We start from the raw sequence: 12,709 nt of genomic DNA on the forward strand, positions 1-12,709 counted from the left end.
TCTAAAATATCTTGCATTCCACAAACTACACTATCTGGTTATGTGGATACTGTTTATACTGTAGAAACATGTTCAGGCAAACAATACATTTAATGGTGAACACAATGTGCACCAAACCTGGTATAATACATTTAATGGTGAACACAATGTACACCAAACCTGGTATAATACACTTAATGGTGAACACAATGTGCACCAAACCTGGTATAATACATTTAATGGTGAACACAATGTGCACCAAACCTGGTATATGGGATCAGTACAGGATGTTTAGACCATCATCCTCAAGACGACATGCTAATCAATAAGTGGCAACCTTTCTATTGGACAGAACTGTGAGAAATACAGAAACATTACAACGTTGTAGTGTTATGGTTGACGTCATATCTTCCAGCGCCAGATAGCCAATGGGTTGAGAGGAAATGATCAAGTCATCAGTCTCATGGGTATGGTGGGCACACAGCCTAAACCAACCAATCACACGACTCCAGGAACAAAAGCACTGCACTGCAACCTAGTTCACTTTTCATTCTACCTGAATCCAATGTTAACTACAGGTATTTAACAATTATTATACAAAATAAATACTATGTACATATATCACATACCGCACATAGAATCCAGTAAATATAACAGGAGAACTTCTTACGATGAGACAAAATCTAGAAGATTCCGTCAATACTGTCTCGGTTATAAAAATAGGAAAAATTAAATAAATTAAACAACAGAAAAGCAACTTCATAAAATTATAACACCAAATATCTGACGCTGATGACGGTAGGAGTGTTAGATGTCAGACTGTTGGAGAGCATGACGCTGATGACGGTAGGAGTGTTAGATGTCAGACTGTTGGAGAGCATGACGCTGATGACGGTAGGAGTGTTAGATGTCAGACTGTTGGAGAGCATGACGCTGATGACGGTAGGAGTGTTAGATGTCATAGACTGTTGGATAGCATGACGCTGATGGCAGAAGGAGTGTTAGATATCATAGACTGTTGGATAGCATGACGCTGATGGCAGAAGGAGTGTTAGATGTCATAGACTGTTGGATAGCATGATGCTGATGACGGTAGGAGTGTTAGATGTCAGACTGTTGGAGAGCATGACGCTGATGACGGTAGGAGTGTTAGATGTCATAGACTGTTGGATAGCATGACGCTGATGACGGTAGGAGTGTTAGATGTCATAGACTGTTGGATAGCATGACGCTGATGACGGTAGGAGTGTTAGATGTCATAGACTGTTGGATAGCATGACGCTGATGACGGTAGGAGTGTTAGATGTCATAGACTGTTGGATAGCATGACGCTGATGACGGTAGGAGTGTTAGATGTCATAGACTGTTGGATAGCATGACGCTGATGACGGTAGGAGTGTTAGATGTCATAGACTGTTGGATAGCATGACGCTGATGACGGTAGGAGTGTTAGATGTCATAGACTGTTGGATAGCATGACGCTGATGACGGTAGGAGTGTTAGATGTCATAGACTGTTGGATAGCATGACGCTGATGACGGTAGGAGTGTTAGATGTCATAGACTGTTGGATAGCATGACGCTGATGACGGTAGAGCTCAGACAGCCAGTGAGCAGCCAGTAGTGTGTGAGTAGACCGTTACTGCTGTGGAGGAGAGAGGTGGTGGAAAAGATGGCGTCTGTCTTGTTTCTTGGCAACTGCATGTTACAGATGTTTCCTTCACAGCAAGCAGTGCAGACCTGGAATCAGGAGTAGAGATAGAATCACCTTTATTCCCCTAGTACGTTAACACACACACACAATTTGAATAGATGAAATGGTGCTCCCAGCAAAAATCTAAATATACAGACAGAACACATACAAACTACAGACAGAACACATACAAACTACAGACAGAACACAGTCAAACTACAGACAGATTACAGTCAAACTACAGACAGAACGCATACAAACTACAGACAGAACACATACAAACTACAGACAGATTACAGTCAAACTACAGACAGAACACATACAAACTACAGACAGAACACAGTCAAACTACAGACAGAACACAGTCAAACTACAGACAGAACACAGTCAAACTACAGACAGAACACATACAAACTACAGACAGAACACAGTCAAACTACAGACATAACGCATACAAACTACAGACAGAACGCATACAAACTACAGACAGAACACAGTCAAACTACAGACAGAACACATACAAACTACAGACAGAACACAGTCAAACTACAGACAGAACACAGTCAAACTACAGACAGAACGCATACAAACTACAGACAGAACACAGTCAAACTACAGACAGAACACAGTCAAACTACAGACAGAACACAGTCAAACTACAGACATAACGCATACAAACTACAGACAGAACACAGTCAAACTACAGACAGAACGCAGTCAAACTACAGACAGAACACATACAAACTACAGACAGAACGCATACAAACTACAGACAGAACGCATACAAACTACAGACAGAACACAGTCAAACTACAGACAGAACACATACAAACTACAGACAGAACGCATACAAACTACAGACAGAACGCATACAAACTACAGACAGAACGCATACAAACTACAGACAGAACGCATACAAACTACAGACAGAACGCATACAAACTACAGACAGAACGCATACAAACTACAGACAGAACGCATACAAACTACAGACAGAACGCATACAAACTACAGACAGAACACATACAAACTACAGACAGAACACAGTCAAACTACAGACAGAACACATACAAACTACAGACAGAACACAGTCAAACTACAGACAGAACACATACAAACTACAGACAGACTACAGACCGAACACAGACTACAGACCGAACACAGACTACAGACCGAACACAGACAGACTACAGACCGAACACAGACTACAGACCGAACACAGACAGACTACAGACAGAGGAATTTCCAGAAAGACATTCAAATAACAACTGCTGAGAAGGGAACAGATTCTTATCCAAGTGAGATCATTTTAAACCAGGGCCTGGGGATTACCATGACAGTGTGGTAGATCCCACCAGACACCACAGAGCAGAGAGCTACATTCTGAACTGCAAATATTACTAATAAAAGTTCAAACATCCTCTTTCTTTCCATACATGCTGTATGTGTGTCCCCGTTGAGAACTGCCCCTGGTTAGTCCCTCACCTGGTAAATGAAATGCACTTGTACATTTAGGAGTTGCTTCAGCAGCCGTGTCAGAAATGTAATGTTATGCAAAGGAAAGAGGCTTCTTGAATGACCTTGTATCCTTCATGGTTGTCCTGGGTGCAGCCTGTAGACAGACAGTGGGCCGGGGCCACGCAGCGTTTGGTCACAGACACAGTGTTCCCCTGGACGTCCAACACATGGAGGGTGTAGCAGTACCGGGTCTCTGTCAGACACACAGACACTGTCGTTAAAGGTGCAATCTGCAATATTTACAACTGAGAGATGGATACATGTGATCTAACGTTCAGACGCTATGGAATCCTGAGAAATAACGGACCAATGAGCAATAAGTTGAACGATGATAAGAACACATCACTTTCACATTTATTGTATGTCAGTTAATGTAAACGCAAATGTAGCTTACTTTTCAACAGCAATGTCATTAATTTCCATGAATATCATATGTCAACAATCTACTTCTTACTGAAGTGGACGGTAACACTGAAAGAGCCTGAGGTTCAGATGGATTCCAGTGATTTAAACCAATCCTCACATCCTCATGTGATAAACTACTATTTATCATTTGTTAATAACTCATAGAATGTGCTTTTAAGATCAAATCTTTAAGGCAACAAATAACTTCACAATGATTTCAGACATTTAGTAGACAACCATATATCTATATAAAAGAAGAGAGCCTGTGGAATTATACAACCTGCCAATTCAATTTCTTATCTAAACATGTCCAGCTTAAGTGAAATACACCATGTTTAAGATACAGAAACCAGCAAAGACAACATTGATAACCCTTCATTTTACAGCCTGGTATTTTCCTGTCATTTATATTTCTGCTCTGGACGGAGTCGAGAGGGTCTGAAAAACAGAGTTTGATGATAGATACAGAGCAGGCTGTAAATACCAGAAATACCTTCCTGTAATTACCTCGTGGGCAGTATACGTCCGGAGCCCAGCGATTGCATTCGTAGTTGTCTGGTGCATCTTTACATGTGAAACACTTGAACCCTCCAGGATGAGGTGTGGCTGTGGAGACAAGAGGAGACGAGCACAAGTCTATTATTCACCATCTAGATTTAATAACATATTTTTGGTAGATTTAATAACATGTCCCAAAATGAAAAAACACTTCCCTGAATCAATACATTGTCATTACTCAATGAGCTATAGAAGAAATGCAAATTGTACATTTGACTCCTAATTGTGAGTTGTTGTATTCCTCAGCGCTACAGCGATGTGTAGTCCTCAGCGCTACAGCGATATGTAGTCCTCAGAGCTACAGCGATATGTAGTCCTCAGAGCTACAGCGATATGTAGTCCTCAGAGCTACAGCGATATGTAGTCCTCAGAGCTACAGCGATCGATGTGTAGTCCTCAGAGCTACAGCGATCGATGTGTAGTCCTCAGAGCTACAGCGATCGATGTGTAGTCCTCAGAGCTACAGCGATCGATGTGTAGTCCTCAGAGCTACAGCGATATGTAGTCCTCAGAGCTACAGCGATGTGTAGTCCTCAGAGCTACAGCGATCGATGTGTAGTCTTCAGAGCTACAGCGATCGATATGTAGTCCTCAGAGCTACAGCGATCAATGTGTAGTCCTCAGAGCTACAGCGATATGTAGTCCTCAGAGCTACAGCGATGTGTAGTCCTCAGAGCTACAGCGATCGATGTGTAGTCTTCAGAGCTACAGCGATCGATGTGTAGTCTTCAGAGCTACAGCGATCGATGTGTAGTCCTCAGAGCTACAGCGATCGATATGTAGTCCTCAGAGCTACAGCGATATGTAGTCCTCAGAGCTACAGCGATATGTAGTCCTCAGAGCTACAGCGATGTGTAGTCCTCAGAGCTACAGCAAACAAAGGATTGATGTTGCTGCTACAAACAGAGAGCGACTTTCCTTTCCTACAGAGAGCGACTTACCTTTCCTACAGTACATACAGGACATACAGGACATTTAACTACAGGACATAGAGGACATTTAACTGCAGTACATACAGGACATTTAACTACAGTACATACAGGACATTTAACTACAGGACATACAGGACATTTAACTACAGTACATACAGGACATTTAACTACAGTACATACAGGACATTTAACTACAGGACATACAGGACATTTAACTACAGTACATACAGGACATTTAACTACAGTACATACAGGACATTTAACTACAGGACATACAGGACATACAGGACATTTAACTACAGGACATACAGGACATACAGGACATTTAACTACAGGACATACAGGACATTTAACTACAGGACATACAGGACATTTAACTACAGTACACACAGGACATTTAACTACAGTACATACAGGACATACAGGACATTTAACTACAGTACATACAGGACATACAGGACATTTAACTACAGTACATACAGGACATTTAACTACAGTACACACAGGACATTTAACTACAGTACATACAGGACATTTAAATACAGGACATTTAACTGCAGTACATACAGGACATTTAACTACAGTACATACAGGACATTTAACTACAGTACATACAGGACATACAGGACATTTAACTACAGTACACACAGGACATTTAACTACAGTACATACAGGACATTTAACTACAGTACATACAGGACATTTAACTACAGTACATACAGGACATTTAACTACAGTACATACAGGACATTTAACTGCAGTACATACAGGACATTTAACTACAGTACATACAGGACATTTAACTACAGGACATACAGGACATACAGGACATTTAACTACAGGACATACAGGACATTTAACTACAGGACATACAGGACATTTAACTGCAGTACATACAGGACATTTAACTACAGTACATACAGGACATACAGGACATTTAACTACAGAACATACAGGACATTTAACTACAGGACATACAGGACATTTAACTACAGTACATACAGGACATTTAACTACAGTACATACAGGACATTTAACTACAGGACATACAGGACATACAGGACATTTAACTACAGGACATACAGGACATTTAACTACAGGACATACAGGACATTTAACTGCAGTACATAGAGGACATTTAACTACAGTACATACAGGACATTTAACTACAGGACATACAGGACATTTAACTACAGGACATACAGGACATTTAACTACAGGACATACAGGACATACAGGACATTTAACTACAGGACATACAGGACATTTAACTACAGGACATACAGGACATTTAACTACAGTACACACAGGACATTTAACTACAGGACATACAGGACATTTAACTACAGTACATACAGGACATTTAACTACAGTACATACAGGACATTTAACTACAGGTACACACAGGACATTTAACTACAGTACATACAGGACATTTAACTACAGACATTTAACTACACATACAGGACATTTAACTACAGTACATACAGGACATTTAAATACAGGACATTTAACTGCAGTACATACAGGACATTTAACTACAGTACATACAGGACACTTTAACTACAGTACAGTACAGGACATTTAACTACAGTACATACAGGACATTTAACTACAGTACATACAGGACATTTAACTACAGTACATACAGGACATTTAACTTTACAGGACATTTAACTGCAGTACATACAGGACATTTAACTACAGTACATACAGGACATTTAACTACAGGACATACAGGACATACAGGACATTTAACTACAGGACATACAGGACATTTAACTGCAGTACATACAGGACATTTAACTACAGTACATACAGGACATACAGGACATTTAACTACAGGACATACAGGACATTTAACTACAGGACATACAGGACATTTAACTACAGTACATACAGGACATTTAACTACAGTACATGCAGGACATTTAACTACAGAACATACAGGACATACAGGACATTTAACTACAGGACATACAGGACATTTAACTACAGGACATACAGGACATACAGGACATTTAACTACAGGACATACAGGACATTTAACTACAGGACATACAGGACATTTAACTACAGGACATACAGGACATTTAACTACAGTACATACAGGACATTTAACTACAGTACATACAGGACATTTAACTACAGGACATACAGGACATACAGGACATTTAACTACAGGACATACAGGACATTTAACTACAGGACATACAGGACATTTAACTGCAGTACATAGAGGACATTTAACTACAGTACATACAGGACATTTAACTACAGGACATACAGGACATTTAACTACAGGACATACAGGACATTTAACTACAGGACATACAGGACATACAGGACATTTAACTACAGGACATACAGGACATTTAACTACAGGACATACAGGACATTTAACTACAGTACACACAGGACATTTAACTACAGTACATACAGGACATACAGGACATTTAACTACAGTACATACAGGACATACAGGACATTTAACTACAGTACATACAGGACATTTAACTACAGTACACACAGGACATTTAACTACAGTACATACAGGACATTTAAATACAGGACATTTAACTGCAGTACATACAGGACATTTAACTACAGTACATACAGGACATTTAACTACAGTACATACAGGACATACAGGACATTTAACTACAGTACACACAGGACATTTAACTACAGTACATACAGGACATTTAACTACAGTACATACAGGACATTTAACTACAGTACATACAGGACATTTAACTACAGTACATACAGGACATTTAACTGCAGTACATACAGGACATTTAACTACAGTACATACAGGACATTTAACTACAGGACATACAGGACATACAGGACATTTAACTACAGGACATACAGGACATTTAACTACAGGACATACAGGACATTTAACTGCAGTACATACAGGACATTTAACTACAGTACATACAGGACATACAGGACATTTAACTACAGGACATACAGGACATTTAACTACAGGACATACAGGACATTTAACTACAGTACATACAGGACATTTAACTACAGTACATGCAGGACATTTAACTACAGGACATACAGGACATACAGGACATTTAACTACAGGACATACAGGACATTTAACTACAGGACATACAGGACATTTAACTGCAGTACATAGAGGACATTTAACTACAGTACATACAGGACATTTAACTACAGGACATACAGGACATTTAACTACAGGACATACAGGACATTTAACTACAGGACATACAGGACATACAGGACATTTAACTACAGGACATACAGGACATTTAACTACAGGACATACAGGACATTTAACTACAGGACATACAGGACATTTAACTACAGGACATACAGGACATTTAACTACAGTACATACAGGACATACAGGACATTTAACTACAGGACATACAGGACATTTAACTGCAGTACATACAGGACATTTAACTACACTCACTCTGTGTGTCTTTGTTAAGTGTTATATTATGAGAGGACAATACAGTTTGAATTGAATTAATGAACCGTCAGTTCAACCGTCTAGATTCTAGAATAGAATGGTCACTAAACTTTGCATGGAGACCATCTGCCGTGATCAAACAGTAGGCTTGTTTGGTTTGTTCAATTGGCAACCATTATGTTAATACTAAGAACACTGGGAATCAGGCCTCCCATTGGATATAGTGCATCCCAAATGGCACCCTATTCCCTGTATAGTGCACTAATTTTGATCAAGGCCCATGGGGTAGTAGTGCACTATAAAGGGAATGACGTACCATTTAGGACACATCCTAAGACAGCTACAGGTCTTAGGGTCATCCAAACGTCACTCAGCGAACAAAAGTCTGCCTGCCTGCCTGCCTGCCTGCCAGTCTCTCACACACACACACACACACACACACACACACACACACACACACACACACACACACACACACTCCCTCTAATCCACCCTCCATACCCCAAGCCCCCAGGGCTGGTCAAGGTCATCCTATCCCCCTGTACATGCCGGGGCGTGGGTCGAAACAGACACGCATTTCTTGGGGAATTCAGCTCAGATATCCCTATGAAACGAACAACCATAAACCTGACATAGGAGCTCTTGGCTTATCAGATGTTGAAGGCAGATTGTGCCAAGAGAGCTGAGGTAAAATACATTAGACGAGATTTCAGTGTTTGACTGCAGGGAGATGGAGGGGAAGGGGAACCATTAAGGGTCTGACCTCGTACGTGCCTGCCTCTTAGAGCTACTGTGCGTTTCCATACTTCTCACGCGGCGGTGAGCCCAGTTCTCACTGTGGACCAGTATACTGTACTGTAGTCTGAGGAACTGTAGTCTGAGGAACTGTGGTCTGAGGAACTGTAGTCTGAGGAACTGTAGTCTGAGGAACTGTAGTCTGAGGAACTGAAGGCTGAGGGACAGAATGTGTCTCAGTTTCACAGAGAGAAAGGGGTGGGAAACAGGAAGTCACGTCTGGAAACTTGCACACATCTCACTGATACCCAACACCGCAGATGTAGTAAGCCAGAGACTGTGTCACACAGTGGTACATATTCTGAGTGGATGAGGAAGATGTCTCTACACTGGCATTGTGGATAAATATGGTTTTATTATAATCTCTTCATCTAGATATGGAAAGTACCTTCAAAGATGAAGGCAGGGTGGAGAGAGGCCTTACTGTGACCATTACCAACTGTGGCCATGTCACCTTTGTCTGGGGATCAGAGCAGGGGCGGCATGCACCTCAAAGATCTGAGGGGGCACAAAGTATGTGAGGATGGCTGGGGGGGGGTGTTCGGCAAAGACACCAAACACCTGAAACAGCTTTTTTTTACAATCCCACCCTTCAGTCCCTCTGTTAAGCTCCACTCAACCCCTCCCATCTATCTCTGTTTGGATTTCTATTTGCTTATATATTGTTCAACTGTGCTGTTATGTTTCACAAAAGTTCTGAACCTTTCTATTCTCATAGTTTATACAGATCGTAAGTTAAAGATAAAGATTTTTGTTAAGAGTATTATTATATAGGGCTTCCGAGTGGCGCAGCGATCTAAGGCACTGCATCTCAGTGCAAGAGGTGTCACTACAGACCTTGGTTCAAATTCAGGCTGTATCACATCTGACCGTGATTGGGACCCCCATAGGGCCCAGCGTTGTCCAGGTTTGGCCGGGGTAGGCTGTCATTGTAAATAAGAATTTGTTCTTAACTGACTTGCCTAGTTAAATAAAGGTTTGATTTAAATATTATTTATCGATTGACTATGACTTTTAAAATCACCCAGCAGTGCTATTTGCAGAGTTAGCTCCAAATGTTGCAATTCTTCAGCCATTCCTGAACCTGCGACCAAAAACAAGCTACATATTGACAGTACCAAAACAAATGAGCTAATGATTCTGTCTAATCGCAAAAAATCTGCAGAGCTGGGATGGTTGTATCCCACATATAGATAAAATGGTATTGGTTGCAAGAATTTTGTATCGCAATCTAAGTTTTGAATCCAGCGTTGTTTTGTGTATCAGTTTATAAACCATGTGCCATGGTATAGGTACATTGAAATCTCTCCCCAACGATTTTGTAATCTATATGGAGCAGCTGTCCATTTTTGGTCCTTAAATAAAACTGCTATACTTTTTTTAATTTATCACAATTGTCTTTAGCCAATGTTGTTCTTTAATGCAGGGCTGAGAGAACGTTCCTTACTTTCTCCCCCGTCCACTTGCCTCTTCCGTTTTTGCGGTTATGCTGCAATTAATTGGTTGTAATTTTGAGTAGAGCAGACATGTCCGTATGTTTTTGTTAGCTGCGTGTGTGACGTAACTCCACCATATTTATGACATCATTTATACTATTTTGGTGGGGGCGTTTATTTATTTCTCAATTTTTTATTTATTTTTATCAATTACAATATTTTGAGTTTAACCTTAATATTTGTTGTCATATTTGTTCTGTCTTTTCTGGGGGATTAAACCAACTTTCTACGGCTTGTTTTATAAACAGCGACTCTAATTTGATTGATAGCCTGAAATGGCTTCTTGGCGTCTAGTTATGAGGTTTGGAGATTGGGAACCTATCTGGGCGAGCTAAAGACAAATTCATAAAAGAAGAGCCAAAAAATAAATCATAATAATATAAAATTACAATAATATATATATATTTTTTAAACTTTACAGGACAAATCTGAGGGGGAACGTGTCCCTGTGTGCCCCCCCCCATAAGAACTCTGGATCAGAGGGTCATGGATGGATGCCCTTTCTCTGGGCTGTTATAATGGTCACATCTCAGTATTGATGACTCATTTCAAAGGTCACGGAGACATTGCCAGCAGACTCAACCAGAAGAAAAGAAAGGTGCAACTCCATCTACCACAGTTTGATACAGAAATACATTTCCAATGCGTGTGTATTCATACTTGATGGATGGAGGAGGATGATGTCCTTCACAGTGAAGTCCCGCGATTGAGCCGCTTCCAGCCAATCAGCGATTAGCGTTAAAAGTAGGACCCAGGCTGCTGGCCAGGCCTCCATCATTGGCTGAGACCTTCCACATGCAGCTGTCTGATTGGTCAACGTCCAAGACACTGTTGAGGGAAATCAATCAGTGAATAAAATATTGAAGGTAAACATCCTCAGAGTTGGAGAGAGACAGCGACAGAGAGAAAGAAAGAGATGGATTGAGAGAGATCGATCAGTACATCCGGAGTAGGTGATCAGTTGTCTGTATCTCACTCATGCTGTTGTGTGCGCTGTGCTTTGCTTCATTAGCTAAATGTCATCCAGACCCCGACTCAGATGGCATCCAGTAACTAACCCTATAGTGAATCCCATGAAGCTAGGATCACAGTCTACATACAGTGAGTGGATTGATGAAGGCTTTTCTCAGGTTGCTTGAACGGGGTAAAGGATTGCTTTGAGGACCGACATATTATATATATAACATGTTATTAAATCTGTATTACTAATCTGTTACTAAATCATCTATTATAGTCTATATCTATTAAATGTTATTACGGCTGTATTAATAATCTGTTACTAAATCATCTATTATAGTCTACAACTACTAACTATCCCTCTTCCCCTCCCATTGAAAACACATTGTAACTGAACAAATGGTTATGGCAGTAAGAGAGCTCCAGCTCTAGGTCAGGCTCCTGGCCCCCACCGGTCACACAGCAACCCAGAGAGGATGGCTCAGTCATGGGGAAGTCATGTTAAGTAAGCCAAAGCTCTACAGCTAAATAACCAGTCAGATTATCGGATGTTCATGTTGTTAATCCCTGACTCTGTAAACCAATGAGAGGAGCTGGACAAAAAGGAAGACCAACTAGATTAGAGATGGAATGTCCGTTTTGTTTTCCTATGATATACAGCCTGACTACCAGCCCAGGCCAGAGAGGACAATGGTGGGTCTGCATGGAGGGAGACTGGTGTCTGCCCCACTAAAGACCATCTTTACTTCCATACCAGTGAGCCTGATAAATGGGACCAGTACCCATGACAAAGCCCCCGATGCTGGACTCTCTATGGGTTCAGACCAGGGACAGATAATGAGCCTCCTCTCCTTCTCCATGACTCTGGATGCACAGACTCAACGTGGTTCTACAATGTATGGGCCAATGGCAGGGGT

At 40.9% G+C, this 12,709-nt stretch overlaps 1 protein-coding gene across 1 annotated transcript; it reads right to left on the bottom strand.

Moving 5' to 3' along the window:
* Window positions 1-1,079: 1,079 nt before the first annotated feature.
* LOC139402482 (ly6/PLAUR domain-containing protein 6-like) lies at window positions 1,080-11,617 on the bottom strand. Its single transcript, XM_071146443.1, has 4 exons — window positions 11,496-11,617; window positions 4,102-4,200; window positions 3,252-3,382; window positions 1,080-1,718 (listed from the first exon to the last, which is right to left on the bottom strand). The coding sequence occupies exons 1-4, from the start codon at window positions 11,611-11,613 to the stop codon at window positions 1,536-1,538; spliced, it is 531 nt and encodes a 176-aa protein (XP_071002544.1). The 5' UTR covers window positions 11,614-11,617; the 3' UTR covers window positions 1,080-1,535.
* Window positions 11,618-12,709: the final 1,092 nt, after the last annotated feature.

Source organism: Oncorhynchus clarkii, unplaced genomic scaffold (assembly GCF_045791955.1).
Source record: "Oncorhynchus clarkii lewisi isolate Uvic-CL-2024 unplaced genomic scaffold, UVic_Ocla_1.0 unplaced_contig_8869_pilon_pilon, whole genome shotgun sequence".
Classification (NCBI taxonomy): Eukaryota; Metazoa; Chordata; class Actinopteri; order Salmoniformes; family Salmonidae; genus Oncorhynchus; species Oncorhynchus clarkii.

Coding starts and splice junctions, on each gene's coding strand:
- LOC139402482 (XM_071146443.1), bottom strand. CDS start 11,613: ATGATGGAGGCCTGGCCAGCAGCCTGGGTCCTACTTTTAACGCTAATC. Junction 4,201..11,495: donor CATCCTCCTCCATCCATCAA/GTATGAATACAC, acceptor TTGTCTCCACAG/CCACACCTCATCCTGGAGGG. Junction 3,383..4,101: donor GGACGTATACTGCCCACGAG/GTAATTACAGGA, acceptor TGTGTCTGACAG/AGACCCGGTACTGCTACACC.